General features: G+C 36.2%; 3 protein-coding genes across 3 annotated transcripts; 2 read left to right on the forward strand and 1 right to left on the reverse strand.

Annotated features, from left to right (window-relative positions):
• Positions 1-2,634: 2,634 nt before the first annotated feature.
• On the forward strand, positions 2,635-5,662 carry LOC147552386 (heavy metal-associated isoprenylated plant protein 7-like). The gene is made up of 5 exons (XM_086666188.1): positions 2,635-3,084; positions 3,194-3,359; positions 3,956-4,158; positions 4,953-5,043; positions 5,153-5,662. Exons 1-5 carry the CDS (start codon positions 3,076-3,078, stop codon positions 5,503-5,505), a joined length of 822 nt encoding a protein of 273 aa, XP_086522314.1. The 5' UTR covers positions 2,635-3,075; the 3' UTR covers positions 5,506-5,662.
• A 6,179-nt stretch (positions 5,663-11,841) lies between these two features.
• On the forward strand, positions 11,842-12,905 carry LOC147552387 (uncharacterized). Its single transcript, XM_086671868.1, has one exon. The coding sequence runs from the start codon at positions 11,973-11,975 to the stop codon at positions 12,732-12,734; it is 762 nt and encodes a 253-aa protein (XP_086527994.1). The 5' UTR covers positions 11,842-11,972; the 3' UTR covers positions 12,735-12,905.
• A 2,926-nt stretch (positions 12,906-15,831) lies between these two features.
• On the reverse strand, positions 15,832-17,494 carry LOC147552388 (Galactose oxidase/kelch repeat superfamily protein). Its single transcript, XM_086671009.1, has 2 exons — positions 17,216-17,494; positions 15,832-16,952 (listed from the first exon to the last, which is right to left on the reverse strand). The coding sequence occupies exons 1-2, from the start codon at positions 17,243-17,245 to the stop codon at positions 16,005-16,007; spliced, it is 978 nt and encodes a 325-aa protein (XP_086527135.1). The 5' UTR covers positions 17,246-17,494; the 3' UTR covers positions 15,832-16,004.
• Between the last annotated feature and the right edge of the window lie 2,926 nt (positions 17,495-20,420).

The following is a 20,420-nucleotide window of genomic DNA, read 5'->3' on the forward strand; positions in this document are numbered from 1 at the left end:
CGATTCAGTTTGATTAAGGGGTGTTTTGTGTTGAATAATACATTACATCAATCATCTTATCATAAAACCATAATTTACGTGATCGTATGACCTTAAACCTGTTTGAAAAGCCATTAAAATTTAGAATGAACTTTAGATATATTTTTGGTCTCAGGCATCAGAGTTCGAATCTTAACCTTGTCAAAAAAACTCAAACCACGAAATTTGGGTATTTGAAAGTGATGCATACCTAATTGGATTACCTATGCGAAAGAAATGTTCCTTTGGAGTACCCAAGGATAGACAAAGGAAATATGGCATCCGCTCGAACCATTACTATTTTCGTCTTTATTCGGAAATCCAAAATAAATATTTAAAGAGCTAAATCAACAGAGAGATATGCAGAGAGAGCTGTGTACTTCAGAGAGAAATGAAAAGACAAGATTTGAGGATTCTTAATGTCTTATTTGCAATAGATACTATATCAACCGTTTTTTTTTTTTTTTTGATGAAAGAGCTTCTTGATCTCTTACAAAAAAAACTGAAATTAACGATGAAATTTGAAACCTGGACCACTCACACCAAATTCATAAAATTTACCAATTGACTTGCCACTATCTTGCTACTTTACAACATTTTGTCTAATTATATGTAAACTAAGACTAAAATGAGAAAAAAAAAAAAACATTTTGCACGCAAAACTTGTAAGTGGGTTGGGCAAACAATGGAAGGAACTAGTCCTGCCAAAATGTATATCGTTTGACTCTGAAAAAAAAGGGGGAAAAGAACTCCAACTAATTCTTTGGCATTGGACACAATATTCCTTTAGTTTCCTGCACTAGTTTTTTGCTTGGATATTTATTAAATTTCCCGTTCCTGTTTTTATCAATTTCTTTTTAAGTTTAGCTTTTGATTTTCTTCTATAAGAAAATGGCAAATTATTGTACAACGAGCACAACTATTTACAAAACGTCAAATAAGATATTGCAAGCAATACAAGAACACGGAAAAGTAAACAAAAATTCAATCAATAAAAGATCACGTAACAAGTAAAACATTGCAACTCATATCAAGACGACCTCTTGACATAAAGTTGGTTTACGTATGATTGTTTTCCACATCGGATCAATAATTGTGTTCAAATGATTGAGATTTTTTTTTTCCTTTTGTCCACTTGGGGTTAACCCCAATTTCTCCTAGATTGTAGATAATGCTTAGAGCATCTGCAATGCAAAATTCAAAAATAATTTTGTTAAGTTTGTGGTCATCCAACTCAAAACCAATTGGCAATGAGTGGAGAGGACCTATTCTTTATATTCTTGGTTGCTAGTTACCCATTCTCCTATGTGGGACTATTCTCACACGCCCCCTCACGTGTGGCGTTCTTTGAGCCTAACACGTGTGTTTTTTTCCTTTACGGGTGACGTGGAACACGTGTGGCTTTTAAGCCTATCACATGTGGGCCTAGCTCTGATACCATGTTAAGTTTGTGGCCATCCAACTCAAAACCAATTGGCAATGAGTGGAGAGGACCTATTCTTTATATTCTTGGTTGCTAGTTATCCATTCTCCCATGTGGGACTATTCTCACAAATTTAAATTGTCCTATGCGTCAAGTCTTAATTAAGATTATCTTTCTTAGATGATACAATTGAGATATTCAATTCAAATGACATCTCCAACAACACTCTACAAAGTTAAGAATTACTGAAGTGCTATTTTCTAGATAGATGCCTTTGTTTTTAATATTGAGTGGACAACTGGGATCTTAAAAAAACAATCCCAAAAATATTAAATTTCTTCTTGAGACATCTCAAAAGTAAATGATGTTACATCTTCTTAAGATCGAAATTGAGTTTTCCATTAAGAATATTTTTTTAAAAAAAATACTCAAAAAATCATAGGTAGTATCTATCGTTTGTAATTGAATAATGCTGAATAACAAGAAAAAACTAAACAGACTTTGGACAGAAATTTTATGTGACTTGCCGTGATTCGATGCTAGATAGATCTGAATCTTCGAAAGTACGAACTACGACGCATATAAGATTTCTACGTAAAGTCTGTCTGGTTTTTCTTGTGCCCTGTCTACAATTTTCTTTTTCGATTTAGGTCTTCCATTGAAGATGCTATTGTAGTACTTGTAAATTGTAATCAAGACAATAGATAATTTGAATTTCTCTCTTTGGAGGGAAGTGAGAAGATAAAGATTCTCTCAATGACAATTTGCTTACGTAAAGACAGAAATCTATCAATCACCTTTCTTTCTTTCTTCTCTCAATTCTTGCCTTCATGCTTCCTTTTCTTTCATATATCATTGAAGTGCGTTTTTTGGTAGATAATGTTTATCAATCCACTTGTCACTCAACTAGTGGGTTATCACAAGATCTGTACCTCTCTATCTTTCCATCTTTTCTTGAAGATTAGGCCACCAATTCACTCCTTCATTCATTTTGTTCTGTGGGCTTTCTCCTAATTCCCTTTCTTTAGTTATCCCTCTTAATTCTTAGAATCAAATTTTGGGGTCCATGGAACAAATAATGTAGCTAGCCACCTCCTTTGATGAAAAGTAAATGATTCTTTTTTTATCTTATATTCCTCGCCTATAATCTAAAACGACTTTTATAAAACTCTAACATCGTCATGATTAGTACTGTTTTATAACGTTCAAATTTGATGTTAAATAGATTTCAAACCAGTATACCGACCAATCGTAAATAGGACAAAAATGACAATTTTGCCCTTCTTGTTTTGTCTAATAGCCTCTAGAGTTGGGAGGTGAGTAGGACATGCAAGTCATTATATACCACTTGTGGGTGGAAATTAATTCTAACACCTGGTTGTGCTGCTCCTTAAGTCATGTGACTACTTTTCTGTCTCAAATAGTAATTTCCACATTTGCTCTTCTCTCCTTGTGTGCTTACTTAAAGTTTCTTCCTCACACACACAAGTGAGAGTCAGAGTAAGAGCTAGAGTTAGAGAGAGACAAAGAGTGCTAAGAGAAAGAGAGAGAGCTCCATATAAATCTTGTTTTAGGCCAGAGAACCATAGTTGTTTGAACTTTGAATTGCATTGTAATTTATAACCTTCTTAGAAATGGGTGAAGTAAGTGTACATATTTCTTTCTCATTATCAATCTTTACATTTTTTTTAAATGTTATATCCTATTTCATTTTTGAGACTAACTTTAGATTTGTTTTGTGTGGTGATAAAGGAGAAGAAGGAAGAGGAGAAAAAGGAAGAAGAACCCAAGAAGGAAGAAGGGGAGAAGAAGGAAGAAGAGAAGAAAGAGGAAGAACCTCAAGAGATTGTGCTCAAGGTTGATATGCATTGTGAGGCTTGTGCTAAGAAAATTGCAAAATCCCTTAGAGGTTTCCAAGGTGCATATAAATGCATGACCATATAACTAATCATTAAGCAATTAACATAGTCTTACCTAATTATATATTTATTTCTATAAGGATGCTATATCAACTCCAACTATGACTTTCGACTCGAAGTCATTCAACCATCTCTCCATATATTGGGCGCATTTAATCGTCTCATTGTTCATTTCTCTTCATTTTATAGTCTTATGCGTATTATAAATCTCAATAGAGGGTCGAACTAAAAGTTGATATCGCTCTATTAATTAATTGAATTTACTATTATATATTCATCCTAATCTTTCAAATAAGCTACGGTACATGTTTAATACTAACAAGGTTTTCTATAATGATATTACGTTCCGAACTTTTGTTAATAATATAAAATAAGATTTGATATCTACAAACGGGATTGTATTAGCGTGTGACTAATCACTGCAATGTACGTATGTAATATACAATACAGAATCCGAATTCATACACTACTTCTTCAATCCTCTTGGATTGTTTAAGTGTTCATAATCATCAAATTACATATATTATAAAACTATCTCCAACTAATTAATTTAACAATTCTAAAATAATGGTTCTTAATTGTGATAATTGTGTAGGTGTGGAGGATGTAAAAGCAGACTGTAAATCACATACAGTGGTGATCAAAGGAAAAACTGCAGACCCTATAAAGGTTTGTGAGAGAGTCCAAAAGAAAAGTGGAAGAAAAGTTGAGATAGTTTCGCCTTTGCCCAAACCCCCAGAGGAGGAAAAGAAAGAGGAAGATAATAAAGACAATAAGCCTGAAGAAAAGAAAGATGAGGTATCTATGTGTACAACTGTACATACTCTAAATCTTAGTCAAAATTGAGGTTGAAAAAATATCAATCATAAACTAGTTTGAATTAAACATTTTGACCCCTGGATTGTTTAATACTCCACAAAAGAATGATCTCTCTCTACTAGGAGGGCGGTTGAGTTTCTGGTCATCTAACTTAAAACTAATTGGTAATAAGTAATTTTTAAGCCTACCGCCGTCGCGTTTTTTGAACATAACACATGTTTTGTTCTGGTGACGTGGAGCACATGTGACTTTTAAACCTATCACGTGTAGACCTACCTCTAATATCATGTTAAGTTTGTGGTAATCCAACTCCAAACCAATTAGTAATGAGTGGAGTAGACCTTGGTTGCTAAATCACCCTCTTCCATGTGGGACTATCCCCAATTATCACAGGGGTTAACTAATCAATGAAAACATAATTTATGCAATGATTTCAACGGTCATATGTTTAATCGTCGTATTAGAACAATTTATATTTGCATGTTATGTCACATATGCAACAATTTCAAACATTATTTACTGTTTTAGTAGTTTGGGACGGTTTCAAGTTTCAACCATCATATTTTCATATTAACAAAAGTGCCATTGTTCATCAAAAAAAAAAACATATTTTCATATTAACAAAAGTACCATTGTTCATCAAAAAAAAAAAGTACCACACTTTTCTCTGTTTTACATAAATGGTAACAATTTCTTCAACATGACTGTGGCTAAACGAATATAAACTGTGGTTATTATGATTTTCTCATCGATTATATCTCTTTAATTTGCAGCCTCCTCCAGTAATTACAACAATACTGAATGTACGAATGCATTGTGAAGCCTGTGCTCAAGTTTTGCATAAACGAATCCGTAAAATTGAAGGTACAAAATTCTATATCAAATACCGACATAGACATATGCCACTCACACACACATAAATTGATTATTGATATTTAATTTTTTACAAACATAATTTTTTAAAAAATATTAGGTGTCGAATCGGTAGAGACGGATCAAACAAATGGCAAGGTAATTGTAAAAGGCGTGATTGACCCCGCAAAGTTAGTGGAAACCGTGTACAAGAAAACAAAGAAGCAAGCATCGATAGTCCCCGTCGAGGAAGAGAAGAAAGAAGAAGAGAAAAAGGAAGAAGAGAAGAAGGAAGAAGAGAAAAAAGAAGAAGAGAAGAAGGAAGAAGAGAAAAAAGAGGAAAATGAAGATGAAAAAATTAGTGATATGATAAAGAAGAGTCAATATTGGTCTAGGAAGTACTACATAGACTACTATTCTCCTCCTCCACAAATATTTAGTGATGAAAATCCTAATGCTTGCTCTGTTATGTAATACCTAAGTTAAAAAAAAAAAAACTAGTATAACCAATTTTCATTGTATGTCTCCATACATATCTATAGATAGTATGTATAGTGTATCGATCTCAATGTTTTGTACTTTCGAAGATCTTATGCTATAAATAAATGGATTTGATTCGGGTTCTTAGCTATACCTATTTTTGTTTTATGTAAAAGCTAACAGCAGTGTTACATGGCTCGAAAATTTTGTTCCAAAGTGACCCGAGTGATAGACATGACATGTTCTACAATCATTCAGACTATACTCACTCAACATTTTTAGGTTATCTAGACTTTCAGAAGCGTTGAGCAGAGTAGCAGAATAATGCTTAATTTCAAGGGAACAACTCATAAGGTACGACTGAGACTGTTAGGTGGAGTTAGTCAAGCATCAAATAGATCGGTTAAATTAACAAGAAATTGGACTGAAGATCCAATTTAATAAATTTTAGTTAAAAAAAGACAAGTTATATTTTTTTGCATGGGATTATAGTTCAACCATTTTTTTTAGTTACATAATTAGTTAATTACACCAAAGCTTATCAACCATTTGATTAGAAACATTCAACTAGACAACTATCATAAGTCAAGGGTTTCTTGTGCATGGGATTGTAGCTCAAGTAGTTGTACATCCCTGCAAAGACCCGAAGGCCGTGGATTGATACTTTGTGTGGTTTTAACCATTATTATTCTATGTAATTTATAGACATAAAGAAAGTAGTTACCTCGGTCTCTAGAGTTAGTTTTTATTGCACAAAATTGAACCCAAGGAATTACATATCTTCGTAAACATCATCACCATAAAAAAAAACTAAAAAGTCATTTTCATAAAACACTCTGAACTATTTATGATCTTAATGTTTAGTTAAACAACAAAATAATTAGTTAGGTTGGCCAATTATTGATAAGGGCGCCCATTTCAAGTCGAACCACCCAAAAATAAATTTGGTCGTAGAGAGGGAGAAACCTTAGCAATAACGGGATGCCTAAAAAGTTTCCATTTTCTGTGAGGATAGTCGCCATAACAGTACATGCGAGTGTGGTTTTGACTGTCTTAACCCAAGGGGTCTTGTGGCTTATTGCATTCGGAAAACTAGCTCACAAGGTAAGATTTGCTTAACCTAATACCTAATTCGATATTGTTCTTCATGATGTGATTTGTATCTAATGGTGTAATACATCTGAAACATGGTATTATACTGGTGACATTTATATCAATATGTCGATTTGAAATATCTTGAGGACCCAAGAAAAAAGGAGGAAAGAAAATTGTAGAGAGCTTGTGTAACTATAATGTTTATTTTATAAGAGTAAAATATTTTGTGACCTTTGATGTTGATATAAGGTTAATATCGAGTAGGTAAGAACATATAATTTAATCCAAAATTATGCAATTTGAACGTGTGTCACTACTATAGGGACGCGGAATTAGTATGATTTTATCATTAATTACATTGAATATATCGTTCCCACCCACCGACCTATTTCATATTTTCTTAATGTATCGAGATTTTTTCTAAAATTAATAATATTAAGTTTAAATCATCTCGATTAAATCATATATATTAGTGATATTTGTAAAAAAAGAATTATGTAAAAGGATCATGCACCAGAAAAAGGTCCAAAGAAAAAAAAACTTATAAAAGATATTTTGTTCGATATAAATCATCTGTTTTCTTTTTAATTTGGGTGTCAATTAATTTCCAATATGAATTTAAACACCTTTAAATTTATAGAATAATAAGGTTGCAAACTTTTACTTCATAAACACAACATTAAAAGTAAAAGACCTATAATTTTCTTGATCAATTTAAACTATGAATTAGAAAACACTCCCAAGACAAAGATATGGTCCCCCCATCTTTAGATGAATCAAATTTACATAGAAGCAATTGAAAACATTCCAAACTAGGCCCCAAAGCTACAATTTCCAACTTTGCCTGGGTATTACTAAAAATTATCTTATTCATGTGCTTCTTGAAGCACCAAAAATAGTAATTAACTAAAACTAATCTAAAGTTAATCTAACTTTGTAGTTAATACATCTTTTTATCATTGTTGAAATATTTCAATCGTATGTACTTTAGTGGCCTATTTGACTCAACTTTTTACATGTAAAAAAAGATACATATGTAACATATCAGACTGAAAAAAAAAAGTTACAAGTCGGGCCATGTGTGAGACTATTGTATTAAAGAAAAAAAAACTAGTCCTTCCTCCCTCCTTGTGATCCTGAAATGTTAGTTTTTTCGGTTCTTTTGTCAGGTGAAAATTTAGATTTTATTTCGAGCGTTAAAATTTGTACATCTTTTTTAGAACTTTTAATCACATAACGATAACGTGAGTGAATAGTGTATACGAAATAATTAGTGGTGACCTACCTTTTCTCTTAATTATTAAAGGGAAAAATTCTGTATCAATACCTAAACAAAATAAAATAAGGAAATCTTGAATAAAATTTCTAAACTTTGTAGCTAGCTATAATGGTCAGGTTATTCATAATGTGTATCACTATGTACACATTATTAAATAATTAAGTTAAAATTTGAAAAGTGATTCTTTACTAATCCTACTTTACTTATTTTAGTTTTTAAAATTGTTTTTTTCCTTTAAGTATTTTATATGATCTTTTCAAGAATCAATGTCATTTTTTTTTTTACGAAAAAAAGATAATCAATGTCAATAACACATTAGGTCAATGTGTGGGCAATTTTAATTTAACGCTTCGTAATTAGTATAACATATATATGTCATTTAACAAACGTTAGCAGTACTAAAAGTATCAAACAAAAATAAAGAAAAAATGAAAATGAAGAATGTACGTGCCAAGTACGGGGAAGTCAAATCCTTATTTTAAATTCTCCAACTAAAATATAAAGCTAAAGCATAAATTTAATAAGTGTTATATGAACATGTATCATTTTTGTTTCCGAAATGAACATGTATAATTAGTGAATGATGTTGGACTATTAAATTATTCTTTCATTAATAGTAATTGGTATACAAAGAATCCCATTTTGGCCAAAAAGATGAAGTTATCAATAAGGCTATCATTAAGAGGAACAAACTTTGGTCCATGTAAAGATTATTTAAACTAAATCATCATTTAAAAGTTGTTTATATGGATGGACCCCAACCCACTAATTGGCCTTACACGAACGGAGGGGCTAATCCTTAAACAGGGCATGGCAAGCGCCCTCTACCCTAGCCCGTTCAAGTGTCACGTGCATATTCTTAAGCATGCATATGACGTGACGAGTGCTAGGAGAGGACGTCGACATGAAGACTGTGTAGTTTGCACGGAGGTGCGGTATGCCGAAGACATGAAGGTGCAGTGGTAGCATCGGAGTTGAGGCAGAAGATTGAAGTACTCCAAACTTAGTCGACGAGGACGTCGACATTACAAGTGGGGGAGTATGTCACGTGCATATTCTTGAGCATGCATATGACGTGACGAGTGCTAGGAGAGCTCGTACGAGCATATAGGCCGGAGGGCCGAATACGAGGTCGAAGTAGGGCAAGAGTGCCAGCAAGCTTCCTTAGGCCATGCACGGAGACATCCGTGGCATTCAAGACTTTGTCAATGATACAAAGGGTCATTTGGACGAGAGTATGCCTGGTTAAAAGGATTGATGTTTCCTTGTGGAAATAGGCAAAACAAAAAGTTTGCACCTTAGGAGGGGGTGGTCTCCCTTCCTCATATGCATCCAGCATATGTCAAGACCTCGTGGATGGGAGCTCGCCCATCTTAGCATGGTATGCACGAAAGTGAGCATCCTCGTGGCGCAACCCATGAGGCCGGCCTAGCGTATGCGAGAGAAGCATATTGCACGGGTTCCCTTGTCATAGAAAATGGCTCGGGACAGTACCTGGAGATAGTTTACTGCGGGTTCCTTTGGAAGACGTGTTACATGTTCTCATGTCATTGCGAGGCGTGCGTCGTGCTAGCATATTCCATAAGGAGGATTGAGCTATTCAAGGGGTCAAACCTTGATGTGCTATGTTGGGCATGAGGTAGCTTATTAGAGATGGATGCTCCTATGCCCAATGTCCGGATGGTAGCCAAAATGTAAGGTGCCGGATGCTTGAGACTAGATGGCAAGATCTGCATATGCGGCTTGGTGTGCTCCGCACATATGTTGGTATCCTTTATAGTGGGCGAGAGTCTATGATTCAAGGAAGCGTTATACGGGACGGCTCGAGCTATGCTCGTAGGTTGGGACACATTGGTGTCATACCGCATTATTGGTTGGGAACCAAGGTGACTTGATAGTCGAGATGCTCCGAATATGTTCGGGAAGGCTGGTTATGTACTAGGAGGGAGTACATGACGCCGCACGGCACGTTAGGATATGATATTCCGCACTATCGACCCGTGTCTTGGAGCATAATATGTCGGGTCGACCTAACGGGACAAAAAGACCGTGACACAAGGCCAATCCTTGTGGCTGGCTTGGCTCATGGCTTAAGTCAGACACACTTCAGGTGGTCAAGCAGGGACAGGTTCAGGATTTCAACTTATGAGTGAGAATTGTATAATCAAAATTATTTCTTTTGCAAACACAGAAATTAACAAAATATTTATATTCAATAATTATATTAATACATCAAGGATTGCAAACGCAATTGACTTCTAAGAGGGTAGTTCATGTTTCAAAATGTTCACTTAATCGAGTCACTGCCAATTTCACTAAATATCACTAAATTGTATTGATATATGGTCTTTTGCTACGACCAAAGCCATAACCAAAGAGTTTCTTCTTAAGTTACGTGAACTACTCCATAACCGAAAGTTTGTAGCTAAAGCAATTTGCGACGTAACTATTGGTTCCAGTCTAGACGTCATAGCTAAAGATCATTTACTAAGGATTTTTGTTCATTTAAATGTCAGTCGTAGCAAAAGCACTTCAATTTTCTAAAAAAGAATTTGGGAGGATCCAGGGGACTCACACCCTCGCACCCCCTTGGATCCATCCCTGTAGTCAAGCATCACTGCTTGGCTCTTTTTAAAAAAGAATTTGGGAGGATCCACGCGACTCACACCCTCGCACCCCCTTGGATCCATCCTTGTAGTCAAGCATCGCTGCTTGGCTCGAGCGGCCCGACCTAGGTGACATCACTATTTCATAAAAAAATGTTCACTAAATTAACATTCAGCAACGATGCTAAACGGCTTGAAAATGGCTCGATTACAGGCCGAAATCCAACGTGACTGACTCCTATTCGATGGTCCATTTCTTTCTCAACACGGCCTGTCCAATGGGAGCCGGGCCCGTCGACGACTTTGGGCATGTGGTTGCCCCATTTTTAGGTGGTTTAGCATTTTTCATCAGCATTTCATCCCACCAGCTTCACAAGTGCAGTATATTTGCTTACTGAGATGTTAATAAATAGGGATTTAATTCTGACATTTAAACATCTCTGAATTGATGGGTTATGGGTTTCCATCAATTTCTGAGATAAATTGCAGAAGGAGTTCTGATAAACAAAAATTGCAGGTAATTGTCAAATTTTCTTCAACAAATTTAAATGGGGTTCAATGGTTTCTGAAGAAAAGTTCAGTCTTTATTGTTTCAGAGAAGAACCCTCAATAGGGAACAAGTTTCTGTAAAATGGGTTTCCTTTGATTTTGCAGAAAAGTGAGAATTAAGAAAAGAAATAAGAACCAATTCTAGATTAAAATTAGGTCTTATCCAGAACCCATATATGATGGAAAGCTAAAGGATTGATTTCTTTTCTTGAACTTGAAGAGAGATTATTATTGTCTAACTTTAATGAGGTAAAAATGAAATTAGGTTTGTTTAATGGGGAAATTAGGAAGGAAATTGCCCAGTGTCAAGCTCAGATGTTAGCACATGGCTTTTCCATTTTCCAAGTTTAGTTTCTGAAAACCAATACAGAGAAAACCATAATTTTTGGTTCTTCCAAGAAGAACCAGTTTCAGTGGAAGAAGACCTCCCTCCTATTGATGTATTTGGATGAAAAAAGATAATTCCAGTTTTTTAGGAGCCAAGGGAAATGTGAAGTGTGAAATGTGAATTAAGAGAGAGAAACAAATTTCTAATTTCAGATTGCTAAATCTGATTAAAAACAGCTCCTTTTTCCTCTACTTGATTCATATTCAGGTATACTTCTTCCTATATTACTTATATAAAAGGCTCTGTTTTTTATCCTAATCTCTCAGTCCTTTTCTTCTCTCTCTCTCTCTCTTTCTCACTTTCTCTCTCTTCTCACTTTCTCTCTCTTCTCACTTTTGCTCTCTAACTGTTCTTTTTTCTGTGCTTCAGGTATACTTCAATTGCCCATTGATTTTACCTGCAACTACAGTTCTATTATACAAACCCTAAAAAGTGCCCATCAAGTATCTTTTGCTTTTGTCTCTTCCTCTTTTTCTCTAATATCAGTGATTTAAATCTTCTCACCTACCCATCTCTCTCTTTCTCTTTCTAGGTGAATTTGGGTATGAAAGGTTTTGATTTTTGTTTCAATTCTTCTGAACAGAGCATGAGAGAAAACTCTGAGAATCAAATATGTTCTTCTCTCTCTTCTTTACTCTGTTCAATTTTTTCAAGTTTACCCTCACCAGTTTTGTTTTCATTAACTATTATGCTTCTATCTACTACTTTACTCTACAAATTCACAAAGAAAAAATCAACTGGTTTTGAAAGAGAACAAGAAGAAGAAGAAGAAGAAGAAGAAGAACAAGTTGATGAAAATTTCCACAACCCAGAGCTAGAAAATGAGATTTTCAAACCCCAAAATGTGATTAAATTTGATCAAATCAATGACTATATGTTACCCAAATTATCAGATTTATCATCAGAAACAGAAAGTGGGGATACTTCATTTAGTAGTGAAGATTCTGATAGAGATTGGTCATTTAGGAATGATTTGGGTCAGTTTCAGATGTTCTCAGATGATTCAATTTCTGATGATGATAGTCTAATTGAGATTGAATTACCAGGAGGTCATTATATTGGTGCCACAGAAGAACCTGATTTTAAATTTGGGAACCATTATATTGGTTCTAAAGAACAACAACAACAACAACAACTGAAACCAAAGTTCAAGTTCCAAGATTTATTTCAAGAACCAATATTTGGGGAAGAAGATTTACTAGAGCTATTAAGAGATATTAATGAGATGAATGAAGAAGAAAATTTGATTGAGATTGATATATCTATGGGGTTAATTAAATGTTCAAGGTTAGAAATTGCAGCTTGAAGTTTTAGTCCTTCAAAAGGTTTTTAGTCCACTAAGGATTTTATGTTTGAAAAACAAAAAAAAATTAGGGTTAGGGTTTTCTTTTTTTGGAGTGGAATCTTTTTTCCTTTTGTTTGTTTGGTGAGTGCCATATAGTGTTGTGAAGTAACCTTACTTCTTCATTGACCCTCACTTTTTTTTTTTTTTTTTTTTTTTTTTTTTTGTTGAACTCTCACTTTTTTCTTCTAGATCTTAAATTTTTTTAAAGCTTTGCTTGTGTGTTCTTTTAATATTTGTATACATTTTAAATGAAAGTTTTACTCCTTTGTAATTCTATAACTATGTGATCATATGGTTTGTTAATATATTTCATATTTTCTTTTTAAGGTATTGTGATAAGAAAGTGTTATAGGCAAAGAAGGTTGGTGGTGCCCAACGGGCCGTCCGGGTCCAAATATAGACCGGAAATGGCTCGTGTCGTGCTGACTCACTACAGGTCAATCAGGTCGTGATGGGTCTGAAATTTTAAGTCTCCAGACACGTCAACCACGACTCATTAGGAACAGCAACACGGTCAGTAGTAATCTGCATCGTTCCTAACCGCCACAACCACAATAACCCATTAGTTCCGTCTATAAGATCATTGTCACACGTGTTGGCCCATATCTGACTGCTCATGTACCCTTTCAACAAAAAAAAAATGGTATATGTACCTAGGGGTGGGAATTGGGCGGGTACGGGCGTCCATGGGCACTTGAGGCATCGAGTTGGGCGGGTCGGGCACAAAATTTCAATGGCTATTAGGGTAAGCGGGTTAATTGGGCGGGCAATTTTGAAATTCGCCTTGCCTATTACCCGCCCAAGCCCATTAAGAAGTTCGGGTAATTCGGGTATGGGCGGGCGGATAATCTCATGACTTGAAAAAAATCACTTTTTCCTCTTTTTTTATAGAATCTGCAAACACCTTTCCTGATTCTAAAGAGACAATGTGGGATTAAAACTAGACGTTATTTGTGTTGTTCCTTTTAGGAATTTAATCTCACATTGAAAACTAATGAAGAATTCTCATGAGATATAGTATAAACTTACCCCACTCTTTGTTCCCTCAAAGCCAAAGACTACTTCAGTATTCTAATAGAAATTCTCTTGGGCCATTGCAAAGCAATGTATTGGGTTCGTGTGATTGCCCTTAAACATATTGTTTACCATCTCAACTAAGCCTATCAACATAGACAGCTGGGGCTTCATCAACCCATAAAGTTGATGTAATTTGGTTGGTTATCATTGGGTGAGGCATGGGCGGGTGCGGGCATGGGCGGGTGCGTGAGTAGAGGTTTTAACCCATGCCCACCCACCAAAAATTGGCGGGCTGGGCGGGTTGTGCCCGAGACGGGCGCAAGCGTCCATGGTCCTCGTTAGGCTCGGGTGCCCGTGGGCGGGTTCGGGCTCATGGGCAAAATTCCCACCCCTATATGTACCAGCCTGTACAGTTACCTACACATTGAAGTGGTTGAATGGAAGCAGGTAGATCTTGTGTTTTAGATGGAGCTCTCAAAATTGAAGCTTCATATTTTGGAGTATTGAAAAAAAAACTCACTTTCACTAAAAGAAAAAGTTTTTTCAAAATTCGAGTACGATCTAGACCGTTCTTTTACCTAGATGAGTCAGCATGTCATCCTCTAAGTAAGAAATTCTAAAGAATTGTAACATTTTCTATTGAAATAATCATACAGCGAATAGGTTATCTATTGTCCACGGCACCAACTGAGTATACACACGTTGCATATGGTCTACATGGAGTTGCTCTTCTTTGTGTTTTTTTGTTGAGAGTGTGGAGTTGCTCTTGACTTCAAAAAAGTAGTAGTATTTACTAATTATTAGGATCTACCAATCCATGGACCATCGGTCCACTTCGAGTATCCACATACCCAATCAACATAGATCTAGTTAGATAATTATTGTTACAGATTATGTATATCTTAGATAACTATACTTTTAACTTATGTAATTTACCTATAAATACCTGTACCCACCTCTACATGAAATATCAAGAGAATTAATAATTTTTCTCCCCCTCTCTTCTACTCGATCTCTGTCTGGGTTATCATATAAAGAGGGTAGCACCTCCTCACACTAATCAACTGCAAAATATATAACTATTTCACTGTAGAAAAGTATATTGTGCTCAAACTAGATTTCCAATTTGGGTGAGAATTGATCCAATGGCTTCCTATGGAACTGGTTGTTGTGTTATTATATTCATGAGTAAGGGTGGGAAACAGGCGGGTATGGACGTCCACGGGTACTTGAAGCATCGGGTCGGACTCCAAACTTAAATGGCTATTAGGGCAAGCGGGTTAATCGGGCGAGTAATTTTGAAATTCGCCTGATCCATTGCCCCCCCCCCCCCCCCCCCAAGCCCATTAAGAAGCTCAGGTAATTTAGGTATGGGTATGGGCGGTCGGGTAAGCCCATAACTTGAAAAAGCTCACTTCTTCCTCTCCCTTTATGAAGTCTCCAAACACTTTTCTAATCCTAAAGAGGCATTGTGCGACTAAAACTAAAAGTTATTTGTGTTGTTCTTTTTAGGAATATAATCCCACATTGAAATCTAACGAAGAATTCTATTGGATTGTGATAATATAAACTTATCCACTCCCTCAAAGCCAAACAATACTTTACAACCCACTAGGAATTCTCTTGGCCCATTGCAATGCATTGAGTTCGTGTAATCGTCTTTAAACATATTGTTTACCATCTTAACTAGGCCTAGCAACATAGATGGTTGGGCTTTACTAAGCCAAAAAGTTGATGTAATTTCGTTGGTTGTTTGAGTAATGTTAAGTGAGTGCGTACGTGGGTGAGTGTGCAGGTAGAGGTTTTAACCCATACCTGCCCACCAAAACTTAACGGCTGGGCAGGTTGTGCTCTAGACAGACGCGGGCGTCTATTGTCCTCAATTGGACTCGGGTGCCCGTGAACGGATTCGGGCTCATGGACATATTCCCACATCTATGATCTATCCGTGGGACATGCTAAAAAGATGGAAAAAAAAAGTTTGCCATTAAATCGGTTATGACAATCTATGTAGAAATTTTCTCAACAAAAAAAATCTACCTAGAAATTATGTTTTATTAAATCATCCACAAATCACACATACATACCACACATAACACATTTCATCACACACCCCTAAATCTAAAGCAAGATTAACGACTGGATAACTAGATTGACTATGAACCACTCTTATTCCAATTCACACATGATTATGATCACTTCCTCCTGATCTTCTCATACAGAAACTGGAGTCAAAAAGTAAATATCATCAAGTCTATCGTTACTCGGTGAATTCCCACCGTACACCAACAACCCATCTTTCTCATCCAACCGTCCATTTGAAAACGCACACCACCCTCTTGGTCCTGGATGATCACAGGAATCTGACACATCTTCCCACTTTTTCCACACTCCGGTCTCAGTATCCAACACATACCCATCACCGGCAAATTTCCCTGCACCTAGATGACCCAAATCGCTTGGGTCAATTTCTCCACCGTACACGTATATATATCCTCCAATCCCCACAGTTGAAAACACGCTTCTTGGAGTTGGTTTCTCACCCTTTGTCTCTACTTCGGCCCACTTTTCATGGACCGGGTCGAAACAGTGAACATCATCCACTTCTTTACCCGCAAACCCATATACGACCCAGATTTTTCCACCCGAAACCGCAAATCCTGGTCCACCTCTACCCGGACATCTCTCCCCCGGTGACGGAAAACGGACCCACTTTTCATCTCTAACGTCGTAAGCCCAAAGATCGTTTAACCGGCCGGCGACTCCACAACCACCGAAGATATATACACGGTGGTCGTCAGTAGTCATGGAGTGGTAACTCCGATTTGGGGGACCCACATCACCGGAGGAGATTAGGGTCCATTTGTTAGTACACGTGTCAAAGGAGTAGAACTCATTGAGTTCTTTATGTTCAGTGTCCCTACCACCAAATACGTAGATGGTGGTACCTACGGCAGCCATTGTGACACCGACACGTGGAGGAGGGAGATCACCAGTTGCATCAGCGATGGACCATGTAAGAGTCTGGATGTCGAACACGTGTACCTTGTTGTCGACTGGGAGACGTGGCTTGAATTCACCACCGAAGACGTACGCTTTTTGTCCAACCACTGCTACTGCGTGTGAGCTTCTTGCACCTGGTGTAGTCCCTTTCTGCTCAAGCTGAAGAAAACAAAAGGGGAAAATGAAATCGAAGGAAAACTTTTTCTCAAGAAATTGATTCTCTTAATAACAGAAGATGAAAGTTTTCCTCAATAATTTTTCAATAAAATGATAAAATCTACTAAAAAAAACTTAGGGTTTCATAAAGTTAAACCCAGAAAAAAAGAACAAATTCATCTAATCAAAGATTCATGAAATATAATCCCTATTGGTAAAACTGTTTTTATTGTAGAGAGAGACAGAGAGAGAGAAGGGAAGCAAACCTTAACCCATTTGGCATGGAAGGTGGCCATGGAGATTGGAGATCTGGTGGTGGGGATTCAGGTGAGGAGAAGTTACCAAAAGTTCTGATGTTTGATGGAGGTTGTTCTCTCTTTATATTTAAGCTAGGTCTGGTTGAAAGTGAAATGTTCTTGTAGCTTGTCTGTGGGGATGAGATTATATGGGGAAGGCTTACTTACCTATCTGAGTGGTGAGTACGTATTTAACCCTATCCAATAGTTACAATATATAAAGATGGTTTCGCCCAACTAATATAGTACGTATTAGGAAATAGATTTCAATCCGTTTTTATTTTGTATACTCCGTATTAACCAGAGAAATTTTATAGGAGCCTCCCATTCTTGTTAAAAGAGTCTCTCTTGTGAATTCTTTAAGAGTCCACCGAATTCACATTTCAATACCAGTGCACTGAATTCAATAATCTATTTTTGTGAATCCAGTAATCCTGTTTTTGTTAAAAGGGACCCTCTTTGTGAAATCTGTGCGAGCTCACCGAATTCACAAGAGATCATTCGGTACGAGTCCACCGGATTCACAAGAGATCATTCTTTACGAGTCCACCGAAATTCACTCCAGTAATCTATTCGGTACGAGATCATTCGAGAAGCTCCTATAAAAATTCACATTTCGGTACCAGTACACTGAATTCACGAAAATAGATTACTGGAGTGAATTTCGGTGGACTCTTACCGAATAATCTCTTGTGAATTCGGTAGGCTAGTACCGGTTTTACAAAGAGAGTCCCTATTAACAAAAACGAGAAGCCCCTGTAAAAACTTCCCTATTAACAATTAGCTAACAAGAATTCCCAATAAACTTAATTATATAATTATTTTAACATTATTATGTTAGTCTCTTTTTGTTTGGAAAAGTTTTAAATTTAACCATGAACTTCAAATCTGGACTAAAAAAATTAGTTTTTAGACCAAGTAGTAGAATAAATCAACTACAAGAAAGTGGAGACGAAGCTCATACCTTTTAATATCCATTATTTTACAAGTGATACAAAGGGCGTGCTTTTGGTCGTTCCCAAAGATAGTGATTAATGTGGGCTTCATGTTTTCAATATTTTTGGTCCTAAATTTGTGGCCATCTGATTAATGTGGGCTTCATGTTTTCAATATTTTTGTTTTTAGGATTATAATTTCGTTAGTCAAGCTTAATTGTTGATAAATTCTTTCCCATCTTAATGATTGATTTTTAGTTATGCTTCTCATGATTTTTATGCGTTTACTCACCCGAATTGGTCGTTGGAAAGGATCGCCAGCAACGACCGGTCAGTCATCTTGACGACATTCACCAATTTTTTTATTGTCCCTCTTCTTCCTCTTAGCACCACCACCGTCGTCATCATCGTCATCTCCATTTCTCTCCCCATATTCCTTCCCTCCACTCTCTACGAAACTAGATTGGCTTGCAAGGGAAAAACCCTCAATCTGGGGTTCAAAGAAGAAATCTCAGTTATTTTGTGTTTAATTTGACTAACAAAATTGTAATCACAAAACCTAAATTAAAGCGTTGGACACATATAGAGTGTTGTGCAAGCCACAAAACTTGTCTATTAGATTGAAATAGAAGAAATGTCACGCCCGGTTTGGTTTCGCTTTAAAAAAAGCTAAAAGTTAATTTTTAGCATATTTTAAGTGTTTATTGAAAACTTTGCGCGTTTGGTTCAAAAAAGTTGTAGCTTATTTCAAAATAGAAAAGCTCATTTTTTTTTTTCCAAAAAGCAGAAGCTACGATCTTGTGGCTTTTTTATAACTTCGTTTTAAAAGCTAGCTGTGCAAATAAAATAAACTATTTATCTTTTTTGTTAACATCAATAGACATTCACCACCATCACAATCACCCCACCACCTCCGCCACCACAATCACTCCACCACCTCTGACCATCACCTCACCACCTCTGCCACCATTACACAACCATCACCAACACGTCACCACTTCCATACCACCTCCACTGCAACTCCATCACCACCACTCCACCATTCTACAACCATCAATTTTTTTTACAACCACTCCACCACCACTCTACCATCATCACCGATGCTTCACCATCTCCCCCGCAACTCCACGATCTCCGACGTAACTTCACCTTCGGAGCAACTCCATCATCACCACTACGGTTTCGCCTCAACTCCACTACCACCACAACCACTTCACCACCATGGCCACAAATCGACAACTCCACCACCACACTATACCATCAACAACATCTCACTACCGTCGTTACAACTTTGCCCCCAACCACCAACACCCCCTCCATTCTACCACCACAAAGACTATCATAACTCCGCCACCATTAAGCACCACCACAACACGCCTCCCCCCGCCCCGCCCCCACCATTGAGCACCATCGCCACTACATAGTGTTCAAATTTCTCAAATTTTGATTTTTATGTGTTTATGTAAAATAAAAACTTATATTATTTTATTTTAGTTTTTAATATTTATATATGTTATTTATTAATATAATGATATAAGCATATTGTTTAGTAACGACAATACGAATATTACATTTTTTTTACCAAATGTCACATCCTAGCTTTTTTTAAGATATAAAAACACTTTTTGTGTAGCGTACCTAAGCCCGTCAACGGATATCTGAATATTCGACATCCGAGCCGTATCCGTATTCGAATTTTACAAAAATATTCAAAATTTCAGATATCGAATCAGATATTTCTTATTGGATATGCTTATCGGATATCGTATACGGATACACGAATATTCGATCCGACAAGTAATATAAAAAAAAATATATTTTTTTATTTATTCATAATAACATATAAAATTTATGGTTGAGATTTATAATTTAGATCTAATGGTTAACATTTGAAAGAAAAAAAATTAAAGTTTTGTTAAAGTTTCGGATATCGGATATATCCGTTAATATTATCCAATCCGATAAGCTACCGTTTACAGGCCTAAGCATACCAAACGACTCAGAATTCAAAATGGTAGACCTAGAGATACCAGTAGTATTATCACTTTCATTTTTTTTTATGTAGACCCGAAAACCCTAGAATTAAAGGAATTAATTAACCTCTTCCGGTCAAAGTTCAAACCAGCATAATGGCTAAAATGGTGTGTAGAATACTTATGATATGAATAATATAACTTTCCATTTCAGATCATTAGGCTTCAAAACAGATGATTTGGTAATCAAATCTGATGATCTATAAC

Source organism: Eschscholzia californica, unplaced genomic scaffold, assembly GCF_041429995.1.
Source record: "Eschscholzia californica isolate CP2 unplaced genomic scaffold, dmEscCali1.0.p SCAF_3, whole genome shotgun sequence".
NCBI lineage: Eukaryota > Viridiplantae > Streptophyta > Magnoliopsida > Ranunculales > Papaveraceae > Eschscholzia > Eschscholzia californica.